The sequence below is a fragment of the Mytilus californianus genome, unplaced genomic scaffold (assembly GCF_021869535.1).
Source record: "Mytilus californianus isolate M0D057914Y unplaced genomic scaffold, xbMytCali1.0.p SCAF_9, whole genome shotgun sequence".
NCBI classification, from domain to species: Eukaryota; Metazoa; Mollusca; class Bivalvia; order Mytilida; family Mytilidae; genus Mytilus; species Mytilus californianus.
Genome location: NW_026262745.1, coordinates 79692377 through 79711087, shown reverse-complemented (window position 1 = coordinate 79711087; position 18711 = coordinate 79692377). Strand labels below are relative to the sequence as shown.

General features: G+C 32.7%; 1 protein-coding gene across 1 annotated transcript in view; it reads right to left on the bottom strand.

The window, feature by feature from the left end:
* LOC127716483 (telomeric repeat-binding factor 2-interacting protein 1-like) overlaps window positions 1-14771 on the bottom strand; it is a 28980-nt gene extending 14209 nt beyond the window's left edge. Inside the window, exons 1-6 of the mRNA XM_052222707.1 lie at window positions 14644-14771; window positions 9490-9536; window positions 6633-6746; window positions 4410-4517; window positions 1442-1556; window positions 618-744 (exon numbers count right to left, since the gene is read on the bottom strand). Of these exons, the coding sequence (XP_052078667.1) occupies window positions 618-744; window positions 1442-1556; window positions 4410-4517; window positions 6633-6746; window positions 9490-9536; window positions 14644-14757 (625 nt within the window). The 5' untranslated portion in view covers window positions 14758-14771. The remainder of the gene's footprint in view (window positions 1-617; window positions 745-1441; window positions 1557-4409; window positions 4518-6632; window positions 6747-9489; window positions 9537-14643) is intronic.
* Window positions 14772-18711: the final 3940 nt, after the last annotated feature.

Below are 18711 nucleotides of genomic sequence, written 5' to 3'. Positions count from 1 at the left end.
ATCTGACTTTGTCAACAATTTAGAAATACGAACTAAAGATTTTTTTAAACATTAAAACATCAAAAGTAGAGGCATGTTGATACAGTATTGAGTGCAGAACAGTAATGTGCTGGAAAAAGTCATTTGTTTAACACAGTACTATAAACAGCTCCTTATATCCTGAGGTTTAAGGTCTCAGGTGTAAAAGTAGTTATCCCCATTTACTGCTAATTCTTGGCCCTGAACAGAAAAGTCTATATTTCATAAATTCTAAAATTATACAAAAATATAAAGTGATAGTGTAGTGGTGATAATGCTGGTCCTTGTTCATGTAAGAAGGTCAATAACCCACCAACTTGGTCCTCCATCAGTATGATTTAAAAGAACATGCTGCTGGTTCATCATTTGCTTCTTATGCCAAATATCTAGGATGTATCAGGAATAAAAAGTCACTCTATTTATACACAGGAATATGAACAATTTCCATCAACTGGTAACCAGGAATAACAAATACATATTCACCTCTAGTTTGAAGAACAAAATTAAACAAAGAACACAATTAATTACTGTCAGGGGGTGGGGTGGAATAACAAAGAGATAATAATAATAACAGGAAAAAATGCATGAACTGATCTTACCTTTTCTTGGTGAAACCTTTTCTGAAAATATGCTTTTCCATTTCTTTGGGATATTGTATTTGTTGATGTTTGGTAGAATACATTTTCTCATCCTACAATTCATTGAAGGTGCTGAATGCTTTGTAATCTGAAATTGGAATCTGAATTGGAAAAAACTACTTGACAATGTGTTCTTTAATAATGCATCTAGTCAAAATGGAAGTCATGACCTGCATTGAGGAAGAATATATCCGGTCATAGTGTGTAGGATTTTTATTTCAACTGAATTTAGTAATTGACATGCAATTATTTCATTTTAAAACAAGTCAGTTTCTTAAAAATCAAGAATTTCACAATTGTTTAAGTATAAACTGAAATGAATTTAAATATTCACTATCAAATATCAATTAAATCAATGCCAACTCATTTTTTCTTCGTGTTATTTTGAATGAATTTTATAAATCACAACAAATTTATCAGAAATCAGTTATAGCTGTTCAAACTGGTGAAAGATAAACAGAGAGAAGTTGTTTACATCTTTACACTTCCTGTGTAGTTTGTTGTGCACATGGATAAAGAATTTACAATTTTTAGAGGTTTCATTGACTGAAATTTGTAACGATTGGCATTCATGGTTTATGAGTTTTGCTCATCATTGAAGGCTATACATGTACAGCGTTCATGTTGATCACATCCTTGTCCTTTTGTCTTTAATGAATAGTTGTCTCATTGGCAAACATATCACATCTCCTTATTTCTATATTTATATCTTAGATTCATAATAATGATTATGGTGTAAATTCATTCTATATTTAATACATGAACTAGCCCGATTCTCATATTACCTTTAAGATTTGCATGTCTTTATACAGTTGAATTCCATGTATACCCTTCTGACGTTGCTCCGTTACAATGTAATTCAACATTGCTACATCTTCTTCATCTGTGTATTTAGTTCTTCTGGAAGTAGATATATTACAATTTTTATTAAATATTCATATAAATATAATTGGCCAACAAGGCTTCCAAAACGGTCATATATTCCGGACATTTGTATAATGTCCGGTAAAAGTCCGGCTGGGCAAAGCATGAAACGGACATCTACTTTTTAGTTTTCAAGGCTTAAGAGACGGTCATTTTAACATAATTCGCGATCTTTTTGACCCAAACTTTTGCCTTAAACAGCCACACATTTCCGGTCATAAAAGTGACATGATCATTAAGTACTATCAAAACAACCCCTACTTTAATACCTTCTCATTTTAATCAAGGCTAATTAGTTGTCGAACAGCTGAAATTTACCTGTTCAGGTGACAGGTAAACTATTTTGAACCGGACATTGATCGGTCTATTCAAAGTTATTTTCTTACATTTCAGCGGTTTGCATCTAATTAATTTAGTCAAAAAGATTTAAATTATCAGAAATATGTTTACAAATATGATTTGATGAAAAAATTAAAAAGGTGAAAATGAAAAATCGTCATAACCACGTTGTTTGAACCAGAGACATGTCTCTGTTTGAACTAGTACACGTGTGCGCATGTGCGCAGGTGTGAAATTTAATTATGCATCCTAATTTTCTTCAAAAAATGCTTAAATTGTCATTGATACCTTTATCTCACGTTTATTTCGAATATTTTCTTGAAGAAATAACGTAGAAAGAGCTACTTACACTCATTCATGCTTTGCAAACGTACACGGAATTTACGTATCCGTCTCTGGTCCATGTTTTACCATTGTCAAGATAACATCCGGTTTGATTTAAAAACGAAAGTAAAGTTTTTGACAACGTTATTTTGCACAAATAAAGAGTCTAAGCAGATATAAGTACGCTGATGTTGCACACTTCGAATGATGCACTGCCAATTTAACAGTTTACGTCAGAACTTCGAATTTGAATCAAAGAAAGTTTAATATTGTTTTTTTTTTTAATGTCAATCATTGGGATGGCCAACTCGGCAACTGATTACCATAATTGCCTTTTATTTATTTAGTCTTAAGTGATTAAAATCGGGATAATATATAAAATGTCCGGCTGGCTAAAAATAATTTTGGAAGCCCTGGTGGCCAATATCATTAATAAAGAGAGATGACGCATAAACATTAGAGACACCTCAACTCATAAACACAAAAAAAAAATAGCTTCTGAAGGTCATTGATTATTCAATAATGGACAAGCATTCATTCTCCATGGCAAACCTTAATAGCTCTGCATCAAAACATATCATCAATGAAGTTAATAGGATCAATGCCAAATTTCAAAATAGATACCAGTTGTGTAGATATCATTGTAGTATTCTAAAATGTCTATAAATGTAAAAACATTGAAGCCACTGCTTATTTAATCTAAATGAGACTACCTGTCAATCTGAAAAGGTTGCATGCACTTATCACCCTTGGTTACCACAAGTTACTCCCTTTAATCAAGTTTTCTATTTTTTTCTCATTAGGATCCTTCTTTCCAGAAATTATCTCCAACAGTCCCCCCTTATTTCTTCAGTTAGCTTTTCTTCTCCAAAAGTTATCTTCCATTATTAGAAAGTATATCACTGACATGACAGTCATTCAGTGTTCTCTAGATAGTCAAACCCGAATTAAGAGATAGCTCCAGGGAGAAGACAAAAGTGGTCTCTTAATACAGATGATCTTTGAATACAGGTTCACACAATTCACCAGAAGGAAACTTTCATGCACATTATTTTTGCATGTACTATTGTAAGTGAATTATACTGTCTTGGTCTCATGTGCCTCTCCAAAAAATGAATTATGAAATAAAATATTTTTTCCTTGTTTGTTTTTATATGTTCTTTTTCTTTTTTTTCCATTGAATTGTACATCACAAGATTTTGTTTTTGGTTTACTATTTCCAGTCTCATACATGAAAAATATTCCAGTGTACATAACCTTTACAGATTCTTCCAGGTTCCACATTTAAAAAAAATCACTTTTGGTTCTCTTAAAAATGGACTACAACCATTGATTAGATACTTTAATATCCATCTTATTTCAATCATTTTCAATTTTTACAGCTTGTTCCTTTGCAAATTGCTCAGACACATTTAATGCAATATTGTTGAACCACCAACTTCATCATGCATGCATTTCATTACTATTTATATTCATCATTTAATGTCAACAGTTCTGTTTCGAAGTTTTAATACTAATTTTAGTAATTTTTAAACTATCTTTCGCTTGGGTAAAGATGTCCTTATTGTTGAACTTTGTGAAATACATTGTATGAGTAAATAATTAATTGAGGTCAAAATCTACATACAAGTCCAAGGCAAATTATAATCTATCCATAAATATAAACAGCAAAAACATACCAAAAAATAAATATTTTTGAATCCTTGAACTTCTTTATATGTTAAAAATAAAAAATAAGCAACAATGTGAGCATTAATGAAAAAAGAACTTCTGGTTTGAATAATGTCAACAGTGTTCATTACAATGGCGGTACAATCATACTTTTTTAATAGTGTGATACTTCAAAGCAAAATGTGGTTGTTTGAAACATAAATATTTAAGTGGTCGCTTGTCACATTAAGCAAGTGGTCACTTAATACAGTTAAATATATAGGGGAATCTTTAGGGGGAGATTGAATAGTGCTCAATACAGCTGGCTGTTTAGGCAGGCTTTACTGGCTTATATTGTCGTGAATTATCCTGTTAGATGGTGTTTTTAATTCTTTTAATTGTATGCAAATAATTTTTAATACCAAATCTTTGATTATGAACAATTTATTCTTAGAAAAAGCATTTAAGCTTATCTCATCAATTCAACATTAAGGTTAATAGGAATTTCAGTTTTACCCTTTGACATCTTTGGCTTCTATATAAACAGAACTGGAGGGACTCAAATCATCACTGACATTACTCAACTCTTCAGCATTGTCCACACTGAACTTTTTGCTTCCCTGTCTGAAATTATACAAACAAACATTTATACTGATAAACAAATGTAAAGCCTTTTCAAGTCTGACAGTGCTTTGGTGCAGACTTAAATAATATATTTTGTTTGTAAACTAGAAATTCAACAAGAATGTGTCCATAGTACAAGGATGCCCCACTTGCACTATCATTTTCTATGTTCAGTGGACCGTGAAATTGGGGTTAAAACACTAATTTGGCATTAAAATTAGAAAGATCATATCATAGTGAACATGTGAACTTAGTTTCAAGTTAATTGGACTTCAACTTATCAAAAACTATGGTGACCAAAAACTGTAACATGAAGCGGGACAGACGGACAATTGGACGGACAGATGAACGAACGGACGCACAGACCGAAAAACATAATGCCCCTCTACTATCGTAGGTGGGGCATAAAAATTTTGGAATTGTACTTTCATTAAGGTTCCAACCACCTTACAGCTGAAATTGGATTATATCTGGATGTTTTTTTAGGCCTTTTGTTTTTTACACTCTTATAAAGATTTATTTTCTAATTGTTAAACATCAAGCATGCTTAATGAACATATGTATTGGAAATCAGTTTGTTAGATTGTAATGAACCACGAAATCACTCCAAAAGCATATTTTGATATGAGTGGAATCTCTACAAGGGGAATACTCCTAGTTCATAATTAGCATACTATATTTGGTTATTTTATTATAATTATAAATATTGTCTTTTCACTGCTAACAAACTTGTAACTTTACCCTTGATTTATAAAAACTGGAAATGATAGCATAATAAGGTTATATAGAATTTGATGGACTTGGGCTGTTTTCTGCTCTTTGGTCGGGTTGTTGTCTCTTTGACACATTCCCTATTTCCATTCTCAATTTTGTTTGTTATTATTTACTTCCCATTCAATAAAAAAGAGCAGATAACATTCTTATATTTTGTGACTCACTAAAAACTTCACTAAACAATTGTTTTTATTGACAAACTCCTCTAATCAACAATTTAACATCAGTAGTCAATTCCTGTTTCTCATTTATCCTAAACATGTTTCTCTTATGAAAAATGAATATTCCAAGTTACACATTTATCAATTAATTTTTGTAAAGTAATAAATATATATATATATATATATATATATATAAACGCCTAAAAAGTGTACAAAACAACACCAATATTAAAAAAAAGGAAACATTAAATGTAATTATCTATAAATATTTCGGATAACAGATATCCTTCATCAGTATGATTATGTTGTAAAATGAATCATATCAATCTATTCTGATTTAACTATAACAATCTTTAAATTTACACAATTACAAATTGTTGTGTTCGGTTTTAATTGTATAAATTTAAAGATTGTTATAATCATACTGATGAAGGATATCTGTTATCCGAAATATTTATAGATAATTACATTTAATGTTTCCTTTTTTTAATATTGGTGTTGTTTTGTTCACTTTTTAGGCATTTATACGATTTATTTATTGTGTACATGTATCGTTACTCGTAACGATCCAGCGCCCTCGTAAGAAAGATCGTTGACTAATATCTAGATGTTTTATATATATATATATATATAAGTCTAGAGATTTGCACAACGATACTAATATAAGATGGTATTATACGAAGATGTTGTTAATAAATCGTGTTGACAAATATTTCGGCTTAACAAATAGCCTTCTTCGGTAAGCCGAAATATTTGTCAACACGATTTATTAACAACATCTTCGTATAATACCATCTTATATTAGTATCGTTGTGCAAATCTCTAGACTTATATAATTTTTTTCCTTATCTGCACAGTATCCTCTATTCTAGACGATCCGGTACATAGTAAATTTGCTGGTTGGTCCTTTTTATAGACTTCTACATATATATATATATATATATACAGCAAAAACTTCATTCAATCTTTTTGCACATTTTTGTTCTCAGCAAGTGTGCTTTCTGGAGCCAAAATGACATACGTATATATACCTGGTTACAGTATTGGAAGTTAAAAACTTGGAGTGAGTAAATTGCTATAAAAGTGTATTCTTTTGGATGGTATGCTATTTATTTTATTAGTTCAGAGCTCCGCATGGCCAGCATTAAGGAACAAACATTCCAAACTCTGACAGATATACCTTTTCATTTTGTATTTCTCTGTTTCCATAAGATGATTATTTTTCACACAATCCAATACATATTTGGTAGATATGTAATCTCCAGAGGACACATAATCCCCATCCTGAGCCAATCTGAAATTGACAATTACAGTTCAGCAGTGAATAGAAATGTAATCACTTAAACACCATCCTGTTACAATCTTAACTAAACACTTACAAAATAGTAATGTTATCACTTTTTAAAACATCATCCGGTAACAATACATTAATAGCAATGGCAGCCATGTTGGTTGACTGGCGTGATAAAAAACAAACTTTATACAAGAAACCCAAAGGATCATTAAGTTAAAGTTTGGTTGAAATAAGTCCAGTGGTTTAAAAGAAGAAGATTTTTGTTAAAGTTTATGACAACGTTGATGGATGAAGAAGATGGATGCCAAGTGATGACAATGTAATTTTTTTAAATCAGGATCTTGAAAAAGATGAGTAGTTAACAGAAATGTTACCATCAGAGTTCACTTATTCAACATCCTAGGCGTAGACAAATTTGAAATGAATACCAGTATGCAAAAAAAAAATAAAACTAGATGTGTCAGTACGACATGAATGGCCCCGTCTCAAAAAGTTTTAAAATATGCAATTTCAACAACACATGTGGACACAAACATGCATGGAGAGTATCCAGCTCTCAAGACCAATACTGGTTTGATGAAAAATTTCCTTGATCAATGAGTAGTTAAATTTCAAACTATCAGCAAACAGGAAGTGGATGTACTGAAGATGTGCTGAAACGACAAGAAAATCAGCATATCGGAATGAAACATACACTTGATCTGTAATTATAACTCATCATGGTAGACTCACATATAAAAAATCAGCGCAAAATCTAAAGGCGTATAGAAAAAGTCTGTATAACTGTGATTTTCAACAATTTATCAAAGTCCAAAGCCCTTAATTTCGGCAAAAATTAGCAGAGCGGAAGGAAACTTAAACTTGAACTGTAACTCATCATGGTTAACTCACATACCAAAAGTCCAAAACCCGTAATTACGGCAAAAACCAGCAGAGCAGAATGAAACTTAAACTCGATCTGTAACTCATCATGGTTAACTCACAAACCAAAAATCAGACCAATATCTAAAGGCGTTTAGAAAAAAAGTCTGTATAACTGTGATTTTCAACAATTTATCAAAGTCCAAAGCCTGTAATTTCGGCAAAAATTAGTATAGCGGAACGAAACTTAAACTTGATCTGTAACTCATCATGGATAACTCACATAATAAAAATCAGCCCAATATCTGAAGGCAAATAGAAAAAAAGTCTGTATAACTGTGATTTTCAACAATTTATCAAAGTCCAAGGCCCGTAATTTTGGCAAAAATTAGCAAAACAGAACGAAACTTAAACTTGATCTGTAACTCATCATGGTTAACTCACATACCAAAAATCAGCCCAATATCTAAAGGCGTTTAGAAAAAAAGTCCATGCTGGGGTGTCACTTCATGTATTTTTATTGAGTCTATTTTAAGATTTTGTGTTCCTTATAAGTGCACTTTCTTTTCTGAATGGGCGGGGAACTTCTGGCAGTATGTACACGACATTAGACCAGTTTATTCATCAAAATATAGCCACGGTCGATCGATTTTCCAGTTGGGCTTAAATTTCCGTTCTTGTTATTCACGATCGTATTTTCGGTCTTTAGTGAGATCTTCGTTTTGATTTCTTTTGTTTTGTTCCCAAGGAAGACGTTGAAGACCGTTCATCATCTTCAGGCTTCATCTTGGAAGACGTGACACCAAAGCGAAACAGACTCATTTTGTTCGAAAATGTCTAAATGATTTGTCACATGACTTATCACAACTATTCATAACCTTGTGTTTCCAAGAAATACATGGTTAAAAATAACTTTTATCACTCGTCGGTAAGGTCAGGGATGAAACATTTTATTATCTCAATTTCAATAATAATATGGCTTTGAAATGACAATACTGATGGTTAAAAAAGTTGGCAAATTTAATTTTTATTTTCTTTCAAATCGAAGGTCCGTCGGTCTAGTAACCAAAACGAAAGTCCGATTGCAACAGTGAAAGGTCATGGACCTCGGACCACCACTAATTTGAACCCCTGGGTAATTTCAGCAAAAATTAGAAGAGCAGAATGAAACTTAAAATTGATCTGTAACTCATATTGGTTAACTCACATACCAAAAATCAGCCCAATATCTGAAGGCGTTTAGAAAAAAAGTCTGTATAACTGTGATTTTCAACATTTTATCAAAGTCCAAAGCCAGTTTTTTCGGCAAAAACTAGCAGAGCGGAATGAAACTTAAACTTGATCTGTAACTCATCACGGTTAACTCACATACCAAAAGTCAGCCCAACATCTGAAGGCGTTTAGAAAAAAAGTTCGTATAATGGTTTGTTGCAGAATGACGGAATGACAGAATGACGGACAAGGGTCAAACTATATGGCCCTGACAACTTTGTTGCGGGGCCATAAAAATGTTTTGGATAGTAACAAAGCAGGTTTTCATTAGACGCTTTTATTCTTATAAACTTAATTCAGGTGTATTTGTTAACTGATTAATTAAATTAATCTGACAATAGAAAACATTTAGTTGGTTTTATGTTAGTAAGTAAACAAGCAAATAAATATTATTCTAGAAGGTAGCACAGTTTGCAACAATAAGGCTAATCTTCCCTGAAAATTACACACTAATGTACCTGGTTCTTTTACCCATCTACACTACCAGTAATAATTTCAAATTATAATAACTTTGATGAAAGGAAGAGATGGCAGGAAAAAATGCATAAGATAAATGAATTTTAACTCTAACAAAATGGTAAAGCTACATGAACTTATATGTCATACTTACTTGATAGCCCCAGTGACAAATTTAGAAAGGACCTTTCCTCCACCATACTGAAGTAGAAAACATAAAGTTGAAAATCATAAATGTCTATGACATCAAAACTAAGAATATATCAATGTATGATGCCAGTTGTCAATGCATGCATTATGTACATGTGACTCTATAGGCTCGTATGAGGATGTATGCATTATGTGACTCTATAGGCTCATATGAGGATGTATGCATTATGTGACTCTATAGGCTCGTATGATGATGTATGCATTATGTGACTCTATAGGCTCGTATGAGGATGTATGCATTATGTGACTCTATAGGCTCGTATGAGGATGTCTATATAGTTCAATGACTCTATAGGCTTGAATAAGGATGTCTATATAGTTCAATGACTCTATAGGCTGGTATAAGGATGCCTATATAGTTCCATGACACTATAGGCTCGTATGAGGATGTCTATATAGTTCAATGACTCTATAGGCTCTTATGAAGATGCCTATATAGTTCCATGACACTATAGGCTCATATGAGGATGTCTATATAGTTCAATGACTCTATAGGCTTGTATGAGGATGTCTATATTATGTGACTCTGTAGGCTCGTATCAGGATGTCTATATAGTGTAATTTATGTTCCTGTTAGATGGTTAAATTTGTTCAAATAGAATCAAAGAAGATTATGTGAATAGTACCCACTTATACAGACAAATTGTCTTCATTTTGTTTATGTAATTTACATTGTTATTTGAGTATAAGTGAATGAAAAAATTAAGATTCTAGATAGATAGTGAAAGTATTTGTGTATTATTATGTTTCAGAAAATGTAAGCAAATTCAAGAATTCTTTAGTTTTTTTATAGATAATTCTAAGACATACAGGGGCAGATTCAGGCGGGGGCGTGCCCCCCCCCCCCCCCAAAAAAAATTTGCAAAGCATGGGTTGTCCTCAGCTTAATAAAGAATATTTCAATAATTGTACCTCAAATAAAAATTCGCCTCGCTCTGCTCGGCGAAATTTAAATTTGGGCCCCCCTTACCTTAAATCCTGGATCCACCCCTGACTTACAATGTCTATTTGATTTTGGTACATACATGTAAGCTAAGGTTTTTTGTGAATAAATAAAGTCTTATCAGTAGAATAAGAAGGATAATTAAGCAGTTTTTTCCAATGTGGTATTTAATGGAGCTTGAGATAATGTAAATAACTGTTAGTGATTTTATTTACTTTAGAAAAGGGTTCTGTGTTAGTTTGATTTCGCCACAGAAGGTATATGGCAGTGACAATCTTCACACATCAAAAGGCATGAAGATACAGTGTATTTAGTAGAGAACCCTATATACATCATTCCTGGCAGTGACAATCTTCACACATCAAAAGGCATGAAGATACAGTGTATTTAGTAGAGAACCCTATATACATCATTCCTAGTCTGTTTGATTAAATTTTTATATGATTATAAGGTACTCCTCAGAGTCCTGCATATCCTGCTTCCAAAACTCTCCCAACAGAGTAAAAAATTTACCTGTTACTTACAAAAGAGCATATAAGAGTTTTCGTATTTTTCAATATAATGAAATTTATTGCCATGGAATAAATTAAGTGACACTAAAAAATGAATCGCCTCCAATCGTGTTAAGGGAAATTTATTACATACTTTTTTTGGTACATGACAAACAAGATTTCTAATTTAAACATCCATCTCTTTAGAGCTATTTTCCTAATGCATGTAATGCTTGTAGTTTAAAGGTTTGGTTGGCTTGCTTGCTTTGTTTGTATAAATGTTTGGTGCAGCATTGTAATTAAGATTGACATCTGCAATCAATAGATAGGCGGGGCTTCACCCTGACACATTATACATTATATTCTGCGTTATACTTAACATCCAATAACATTTAAGTAAAATGAACACAAGCTGAAGCCACGGAATGGAAACTTTTGTCTGGATCATAAATAAAGGTAGATGACACGGATGAAAAAACTGTCAAAATATGTGCAATTTGGGTACCCTCATGTTAGGTTACGCTACAGTTATCAGAACCACAGGCACATATCTTTTTTTACCTATTGATCATTTTATTCACTATTTTCATGCATACCTGCCAACTTTCACGATTTAGGCGTGAACTTCACGATTTTGACCCATTGTCACAATTGCACAATCGTGATCGTGAATAAAGCTCTAAACCACGATTTTGTGAAATTCTACACAAAAAATGATTGTTCCCAGTTTTGAACTTTTCTCAAGGGAAGACAATCGTGATCAGCCAATCAAAATCGTTGTTTCTCATGATTACTGGGCATTCCAAAATGCTAAATTTTGAACTTGTTTGGAATATTTGAGTTATATTCCACTGTCTGTATGTCAGAATTGTAAAAATCTTGATCATGGCAGATGAACTTTCATCTGCAAGAAGGTTCTTACACAGGATAAGAAGAAAAGCATGACTGATTAACAAAATTCAAAGATGCAGTACTACCATAAACTTAATAAATAGTAGCTTATGGACATTACACTTATTGTAACAGATTATACAGTGTTCCAGCTCGGTCGTTTTCACAGGGCGGTCCGCCCGCCCTTTCCCCGAGTGCCGCCCTGTGCTCTTTTTAAGACGCCCTGCCCTTTTCCGCAAGTCCATGCCTTTATTCTCATAATATTTTGAAGAAAATACTATTATTCTACCTGTCTTCATATTTATGACAAGTTTACAACCCTCAGCCAATTAACATTTACAGCAGGTGTAATAACAATGAATAAGTTGTGATTACAGATAATCCGCTTATGGCCATTAGATGGATCCTTTATCCGTTAATTAAACCTCATAATTGACCACTGTAATTATTTTTCCCATTAAATTTGTAGTTCGTTTATCCATAAACGTTTTTGTAATTTCGTCAATTTAACAAAATTGTTTCCCCGGACAGTCCAGTTTATTTAATTTCAAAATTTCTCAAACGATTACTTATTCCAGCTCGGTTGACGTAGTTTTGTCATTTGAATGTATTTTCGTCACATTTTATAAAACTTTACATTGAGATCTTTTGACAATTTAAATTATAAAGATAAAACTTTTTTCAAAACGATCAAAAATATTTTCACGATTTCTTTATCATGAACCGAGAATGCGTGAAAGTATCTTTAATAGACACTTAAATTTATGTAAAATGCGAAATCATTTAGTATCAAATTAACCAGAGAGACAAATATATTTTTTACTGAGCAGCTGAAATTTAAAAAATGATAATTTCTTGCCTTTACATTAAACACAAACGAATCCGTAGATGAATCTGGATTCATTCTAAATTTATCATCCTCTTGTCACTTCCTGTTTTCATTTCATTTAAAAATCAAAAGTAAACGTGATTTCTCTTGATAAATTTAAAATAGACAGTCTTTTTAATCATTCCAAGCTCACGAAAATGAATTCCAAATATCCATTTTAAAATGTTTTTACAAGGATATTGATTATGCAGTGAAATAGTCGTTACAATTTCATTTATGCTGTGATTCCTTGCTTTGAAAAAAAGGAACCCGACTTCTGTTGATCAGGATGTCCCCTCAAAATAACTGAAATTGTAAACTAAATTTCCAGATCCTTGTTCTTATCATCATATGTAAGCATCACACCAGTAAAATCTTATGCCTAATGCCTTCAAAGATCCTTGTCCATAAGGGACTAGGGCATATGTATTATAGCTAGTAATATACATCCTTGGTCCCTTACTGTTACCCAAAATAATGTTGATTTTCATCTAGCGTAAAAGTGACTAAACCCCCTGAAAACTCCTAGCTGAAACCCCTGCATTTTTAATTAGACAATGTTTGACATGCCCTTTTTGACATATCAATATATCATCGTGCTAAAGTGCCCTTTTCATGATTGGCTCCCTGCCCTTTTGAAATCCTAGCTGGAACACTGTTGTCATTCTGTAATTAAATTACAAAATCATTTAAAGTACAATGTACTACATGTATCTTTTATTTTTCACAAGGAATCAGATAAATGTCCTTCTTTGTGCATATTTTTAAATTGGAAAAGTCAACAATCACTTTAATATTCCTACACAAGAAAATATATCCTAGTATTCTAGCTACATGTACATCTTTTCTACACAATAATTTAAGTACTAGAATCATGCAAATAAAAGGAAGAAAAAGGCTTATAAGCTCATCATCAGTATACCATGTAAAAATATGACACTTTTTTTTTTACACAAAACAGCGTGCGCAAAAAACGCTGCAAAAAAAATTGTAACCTTTGAAATTGGCAGGTATGTTCATGAAGCAACAAATTTATGTTACTGAAAACTGGGACTATTATGAAAATGTTGTTTGCTTGGGTTACAAAGGTCAGGATTGAAAGCACAGGTTGGAATTTACTTGTTCTCTGGTATAGGATAAGTGTTATTGTCAAGATCTATAGTAAAGTAACAAATGTATAAATTACTTTAGCATTGAGCATGTTGAGTTAGTAAAAACATTGACGAAAAAATGCACAGCAAAATCCAGTTAAGTTTTTAATTTAAACATAAAATGCATTTGTATTTCATTTATCCAGATCATGCTATGCCTTAATATATATATACTTTTCCAGATGCACAGGTTTGTCTAATATGAGGGTATGAATGACCTTTACCGTCAGGCGTCAAACGGTCACTTTTGGCTACCGTTAGCGTCAAATTGGTTAAAATTTTACTGTGAATCGTCAAAATATCCTTATCGTGATACGTCAGAGGTCTCAAATAATTATCGTTACCTTTACTTTTGGAATAAAATTAACGTGATCATGGTGATTCGTCAAAATCAGTTGATTTTTTTATCGTCTAAAAGAAAGTGTACATTTTATCGTCATGCACCAAAAATTACCGTTAACGTCATTTGGCAAGAATTTTTACCGTTATTCGTCATGAAGGTACAAGAGTAAATTTTGAGGTGTAAACACAAAAATTTTAGCCAAAAGGTCCACATGAACCTCAAGTAATGGTAGATCAATTTGCATATACAACAGTATGGAGTAAAAGTGTAAATACGTCTATCTTATATGCAATGGTATAGATCAGATCCAGCTACTCTTTTCACAAAAAAAAATGAAAGATTTTTTGAGTGAAAAGAACCGTAATTGCTTGGTTTATAACTTATGAAAGTAATATAATCAAGATACTGCACCTCAACTAATGGATTGATTTTAGATTTATCTGTGCAAGGTCTCAAAAAAAATATAATTGGTTCATTTTCTCTTGTAAACAAGTGTTTGCTGTGTTTGTATACATTTTCCGCCATCTTTTCGTATTTACCGCCCCTGACAAGTTTAGCTTATAACCAGCTCGTCCTAAACTACCTCGACCCTAAAATAAAATTTAACTTTATGTAAATCAAGGATTTATATAGTAAGATCTTAAAAAGGATTCCTAGTCATGCCAAAATGCACAAAACCAGACAAATAACTGAGCACAGAGTCATGGCTGATCATGGTTTAGAGGAACAAAACCAGGAAAACATTCTACAAAAAATCATCAAGCGAGACTGACATTCTAGCCAAGCAACTACGAACGATATACAGAAATGATAGAGGGAAACTAGCAGTGGCGGATCCAGAGGGGGGCGTAGAGGGCGTACGCGTAAAATGATTAATCAGACTAGACTTCGCGAACTTTGCCATTTCCCGTGTATTTAATTTTTATGCGACAATTCTTTACCTATAAAGATATTTTTCGCTCGTATTTACTGTAATATATTATTGATTATGTCAAAGTCATGTAATTCGCTACGGTGGAGTTGACCAGTACGTCGAAAAAAACTTCACTCAGTCATTTTGAAATTCAAATTACAGTAACACATTGCTTAGGCTGAGGATGACAGGCATGACGCCTTCACAGCGACAAAGTATTGAGCAAGAACGTATTGACTTCTATTTCACAATTCCACCCAACAGAAAGTAAAACTCTATTACACTCATATGAAAAAAAAAGTTCCACAGCAATATTATTTACCTACGAAAACATGTTTAACCCCACACGCCCCATCCCATTAATAACATTGCTGAATAGTGATCCCAAGCCAGTAAGCTCTAGATATGATTTAAAGTCTAAGGTACGGGCCATTTGATTTGAGGGGGCAGTCTGAGATATTTTAGAGAAAACATTCTGAATCTCATATCTGTCTGTTTCGCCGAACTGATATACTGAATACTTTTTTTCAAGGCCCGACTACAACCTGCCTGTTGGGTGTGGCCTATGTCTCCATGTGTCGACCGTCATTCATAACTTCATTGTCATTTCCGACTCATTCGTAGCCTTTGGTTGATTTGGAACCCCTCACTTTCCTTGTTGGTTGAAACATTTCAACCAAACATTTGGATAAAAATTGCTTGTTTGTCTTTCTTCGTGTCGGTCGTATTGTAAATTTCATTGAATAGCCGTATATCTTGTTTACAACAAGAAATCTGTGAGGGTATGCTAACTAACCATGCAACAAACGAGAATTTTCCATGTCCATTTTTTACTGACAAATCCCACATCAAATATATTAATTAGTACATAGCTTTGGATCACTCCAATCATTTTATAATAGACAATTAATGGAGAGAATACGGCACCAAAATTGTCCAACCCCTACACTTTAACTATAAAATACATTTTACACTTATTTGAAGTTTTTTATCCAAAACTTTAATACTACGCCCCCACCTTTCCAAATTGCTGGATCCGCCCCTGACTAGGAGGAACCACCTTCATCATGGTCCATAAAGAACTAATATCTACAGAAAGACCAGCTTTGGTAATAAACTGTGAAATAAATGATATATATAGGTAAACATAAAAACTAAACAAAACAAAACAAAGATCTACTTGTTGGATGACACTATGTACATGCCATCAAGGATTTGTATGCACTATACAAATCCTTGATGTCCTACTGCAACTAGATGGACACTATTAGAACTGGAAAAATCTCTTACATTTAACCTTGAAAAACAATAGCAAAAATCTTCTACTCGGTGGAAACATCAACTGTACAGAATAATTCAGATATCATTAACTGTCCAGATATCATTTTGACTGGTTGGGACAACCTAACCGTCAACTCCAAAGCCCACGACAGAGATGCACAAACTGTGACACCATAATTGTAATACATGTACAACGAATTTAGGCCTAACACAAATTCATGAAGAAACAAAAAAAAAGAGAACAATAACAGCATATTGGACCTATAATTTACAACCAATTCTTCACTGGTAGAGTCTTCTACTACTGAACATGTAAATGCTCTTTTGTTCCGACGTTGGAAAGGTCCGGGCGGAAAGAACTAACTAGCCGAAAAGTTCCGGAGGAACTTATTAACTAGTTATTTTGTTCTTCCTCTGGTTTAAAAGTTCCACCGGAACAAAGTGACTAGTTGAAAAGTTCCAACGGAACATGTCAACTAGTTAGAAAGTTCCTTTTTGCCAAATTAGTCAAAACCGGAACTAACAAACTAGCCCAAAAGTTCCAACGGAACTTATCAACCAGGCAGAAAGTTCCATTTGGAGAATTGATGCAAAGTAAAAGCGCAACATATTATATTTTAACCTTTCAAAGGGAAAACAAGATACTGATTACAAAAGTCAAAAGGAACTTATCAACTAGCCACAAAGTTCCTCTTTGGCAAATAAGTCAAAACCGGAACTAACAAACTAGCCCAAAAGTTCCAACGGAACTTATCAACCAGTCACAAAGTTCCATTTGGAGAATTGATGCAAAGAACCACATGAGGAGGGGGGGGGGGGGAGGGGGGGGGTATTCTTCCCTCTCTTGAGGTTACTATGAATCTTTATGTCAGTATGTTAAAAATAAACTATGTGAAAGTTATTTAACATTTTGGAATAGGCTGAAGTATCAAACAATTAACTCTGAAAAAGGGAAGCTTGGTACTTATTTTTCTATAAAAAATTGTTTTTAAAAAGAAAAATATTTAGAACTACAGGATTTTAAAAAAAGACAGTCAATTTGTAAATTAAGAATAAGTGCTCACTCTTTAAAAATTGAGACAGACAGATATTCAAAAAAATATATAGAAAGATCTGGGCGTCTTTGTTCAAGTTGCTCACTTGGTAAAGGTGAAGATGAGCTTCATTTTTTGTTAGAATGTCCTCTTTATGATACTCAAAGGGAAGACTTTTTTCAATACATATCTGACAATTGTTATAATTTAAAAAATTTAAATAAATCTTCTAAATTTTTATGGCTCTTGACTCAAGAAAATATAACTCTTATGGAAAAACTGGGCTGTTATATTTGTGACTGTTTTGAATTAAGGAGATCAGGTATGCATATTGACACTAAGTCAAGTAAATGATTTGAGAATGAATGCATATAATGTAATTTTATTCTTTTATTCACAATATATATGTGGTTTTTGGCTCTGATTCTGACCAATGCTAATATACTAAATATATATTTTCAAGTGACTATTATTGTTGTTGTTACCAATTATGTAAATCAATTGTATCTGATTTTATGCCCTTTATGGGCCCTGTAATTTGGAAAATAAAAATATTCTAAAAAAAAAATTTCTAAAATACTAAATTTGCATGATAATGCAACTTATTCCGTTTTATGTGAGCAATGAAATACAACTTAAATTTTGCACATTTGTCCCCAAAGAAACCCCTTTCAGTGCGTTGGGTATTCTTGTAAATTAATGATTTGCTCTTATATATACTGATACTCATTCTTCCCCCTCTTTCTACAAAAAGGACGAAATAGTAACTGACGGAACATAGTGGCTGTTACAAACATACCAGGAATGTCGGAGAATGCAGCTAGAAAGACATGATTAAAGATGAAATGTGACACCTTTCTATATCAACTAACAAACCAGATAAAAAGATGCATCCACTCAAAACCTAACTGGACCAAAATCAAAGAAGATCTCATGAACTTAACAACAACAATCAAAGATAAGTACAACAAAAAAGACAACATCGATAATATTTCGACCACCTTCATATATATACTTGTCAATACTAGTAGCTTACAGAGGAAAATATACCATCAAGAAGTCCAACAATAAAACATCATGGATAAAACACAAAATAAGTAAAAAGCTGAAGAAGAAACAAAGACTTTATAACCAGGTAAAAAAGACATAAATATGGACGAACCAAAAAAATCAAAAAACTGAATGGGAATACATCTGGACTTAATACTTACATCCACTTCATTTTTGACCAATATATCATGTATTATAGAA